Below are 2,926 nucleotides of genomic sequence, written 5' to 3' on the forward strand. Positions count from 1 at the left end.
CAAAAATAAAAAAAATCAATCGCACCAAAATATAGGTTCTGTACTAGTGGGCGTTCTTGTGAGTTTGCATATAATTATTCGCGGTGATTGTTGTTTTTTTGTTAGAATATAAATTGAAAAAAGTTGCATATGAAGATAAAATCTTCTCTAATAAATAAAGATCTTTTTTGCCACATTTCACATTCTTATTTATTTTGTCACATGTAATTTTGTGTTTATTTTAAATTAATTTTTATTCCACGTCATTTTATGGTTTTTTCATTTTATTAAATTCAGATAGTATTTAAATACAAAAATAAATGTATATCAATTTCATTAATGAACTTTCCTTCTAATTTCAAAATTACTAAATTAAAGATTCATTAATTTTCTTTATTTATTTATCTAAATTGTTTGTTTAAATTTAAAAAAGAACAAAAAAAACATTTTAATTTTTATAATTCAATATTTTCTCACTTTTCTTATAAATTCAAACTTCTCAAATATTTAGAATTTTTTATTTACTTTTTCTTTTAAATAAACTCATGTAATACATAGGTCTCACCTAGTTTCAATTTATAAAGTCATTTTAGTAAATAACTCCATTTTAATTTGTTTCAAGACATTAATGTGCTGTTTGTTTTTCTGAAGCTAAAATGTCTGCAGTCTGCGGACCATATCTACAAGCTTCTGCAGCAGAAGAGGTTGACCAAATATGTGCAGTCTGCAATAAGAAGTCTGTTTGTTTTTTAACGTCTGTAGGTACTGAAATAAACTGATTTTTCAAACTTAATTTCATGTCATAAACATAAAAAAAAAGGCATTTTCAGCAAAAAAAAATATATGTGACGGAGAAAGGAAAAAAAATAAGCGGTTTTTTTTTGGTTTAGGCTAGAATGAGGCGTGAAGACCTTTGAATACAGTGGTTCATGTCTGCGTCAAGTAGACCTCGCGCAGACGTTTTTTGATCTGCACACTTCTAGAAAACAAACACTCTGCGAGGGCATATGTCTGCGTGTTGTCTGCGCGGCGCACACAAAAGTGGTTGCGCAGATCTGTACAAAAAACAAATAGCCCCTAAGATTAGTCAATCGCAAACCCAAGTTAATTACTTTAATTACTTTAGTCAACAATTTATTTAAACCTTTTAAAATAATAGTATTAATAATTATTTTAATTTATTTTTATACTAAACTCTTTTATTTAACTTGTTGTTAAATAATAAATAAATATTTTATTTAATTTTTTATTTAGATTGATTAATAATATATATTTATCATATATAAATATTATTTATTCGTTGTCTTAATTTTTTGTAAAGTTAATAGTTGTTCATTGTTGTAAATAATCGGACAATACTTCTATCTTTCCTCCTAGAATTGGCCTAAACAATTCTTCAGCATGTACTCTAAATGCTGGAATCCGGCGCTAAGTAGCATATTATTAGTTTTATCGGTGAGTGTCTTGAGCATATACGAAGTGCTAAGTACAAGATTACATCCTATATATATATATATATATATATATATATATATATATATATATATATATATATATATATATATATATATATATATATATGTCATGATAGCTTTTGACCCTCATCTTCCGCCCATTTCATTTTCCATGACACAAGCTCTGTGACACTAAGACACATGATCTTGTGTTATTAAGATCATGTTGTAGAACTATAAAATTATTAGTGGTCATACATACCAACCATAAGTCATTCCGTTTATTCCTGTAATCTTCACAGTAAGGAATTATAGATGATACATGCTTATAAAATACGATATTCTATTCTTTCCAAATAGTTTTAACAGAATATGATCATGTAATTGGCTTCTCGGCAGGTAAAAGTACTTGATCCGTCATCAAAAGCATAGCTGTAAGCAGTAGGGCAACCATGCTTGAAATATTCCGAGTATTTCGTGGGCTTGCATATATTAGGATCCTGGAACTGACCAGTGCAACAATATTCAGGTGACTGAAAAGCTGTGCATCCGCTCTTGCAGGCCACCGTCTCTCCATGATTCCCTTTAACTTGCAGATTAGAAGGGCAGTGTAGGTTCAAGTCAGTGTCACACCTAATGCTGGGGCAAACTCGCGAGTCGTCATATGGGAATACCGATATGGGCAAGTTGTATCCATCCACGAGGCTCACATCATAAAAATCTAAAGGGCTATCGAGGGTGAACTCAGCTAGGGAAGCTGGGGGTTGTCCCCCAGCACCGTTGCAGTAAAGACCATTTGCGCAGTCTCCAGTTTCACATGTTCCCTCACCATGATTATTGAAGGTGCATCCGCTTCGGCCCCAAAAGCGTCCTGACCATCCTATTGGCGCTGTCACATTCGTTGATTCTTGAGGTTTAAGCTCAAGACCACCTTTCATGAGTAAGGGTCGCCCGGCAGAAGGTTGGATCGCAGGCCATATGGTCATGGCACATCTGTTTTCGAATGTAAAAACTACTGCATCAACACCTGTATAAGAAATACCAGGAAATATTATCAGCAAGAAAAGCGGAAGTATTGAAGCAAAAAACACATGATACATACCCAAAGAAGAGAGAAGTACGACCACCGAGAAATGCTTAAGAGCCATTAAAAACGGATAACATGATACGTACTTGTCAAAAAGAGATATTTATATAAAGTTCTTGTAAATAAAATTAATAGAAATGGGCATACGCACACAAAGAATGCAACCCTGTTTTGTAGGGGTAAGGCTGCACTCTTTAAGTTTCATCGTCATTTGACTCTCTCTCTCTCTCTCTCTCTCTCTCTCTCTCTCTCTCTCTCTCTCTCTCTCTCTCTCTCTCTCTCTCTCTCTCTCTCTCTCTCTCTCTCTCTCTCTCTCTCTCTCTCTCTCTCTCTATATATATATATATATATATATATATATATATATATATATATATATATATATATATATATATATATATATATA

At 32.3% G+C, this 2,926-nt stretch overlaps 1 protein-coding gene across 1 annotated transcript; it reads right to left on the reverse strand.

The window, feature by feature from the left end:
* Window positions 1–1,748: 1,748 nt before the first annotated feature.
* Window positions 1,749–2,636, reverse strand: LOC145125564 (thaumatin-like protein). Its single transcript, XM_079061011.1, has 2 exons — window positions 2,536–2,636; window positions 1,749–2,460 (listed from the first exon to the last, which is right to left on the reverse strand). The coding sequence occupies exons 1-2, from the start codon at window positions 2,579–2,581 to the stop codon at window positions 1,796–1,798; spliced, it is 711 nt and encodes a 236-aa protein (XP_078917137.1). The 5' UTR covers window positions 2,582–2,636; the 3' UTR covers window positions 1,749–1,795.
* Between the last annotated feature and the right edge of the window lie 290 nt (window positions 2,637–2,926).

The sequence above is a fragment of the Lactuca virosa genome, chromosome 7 (genome assembly GCF_052849685.1).
Source record: "Lactuca virosa cultivar CGN04683 chromosome 7, Lactuca_virosa_CGN04683_v6, whole genome shotgun sequence".
In the NCBI taxonomy this organism is placed as follows: Eukaryota; Viridiplantae; Streptophyta; class Magnoliopsida; order Asterales; family Asteraceae; genus Lactuca; species Lactuca virosa.

Coding starts and splice junctions, on each gene's coding strand:
- LOC145125564 (XM_079061011.1), bottom strand. CDS start 2,581: ATGGCTCTTAAGCATTTCTCGGTGGTCGTACTTCTCTCTTCTTTGG. Junction 2,461..2,535: donor CGTACTTCTCTCTTCTTTGG/GTATGTATCATG, acceptor TTTCTTATACAG/GTGTTGATGCAGTAGTTTTT.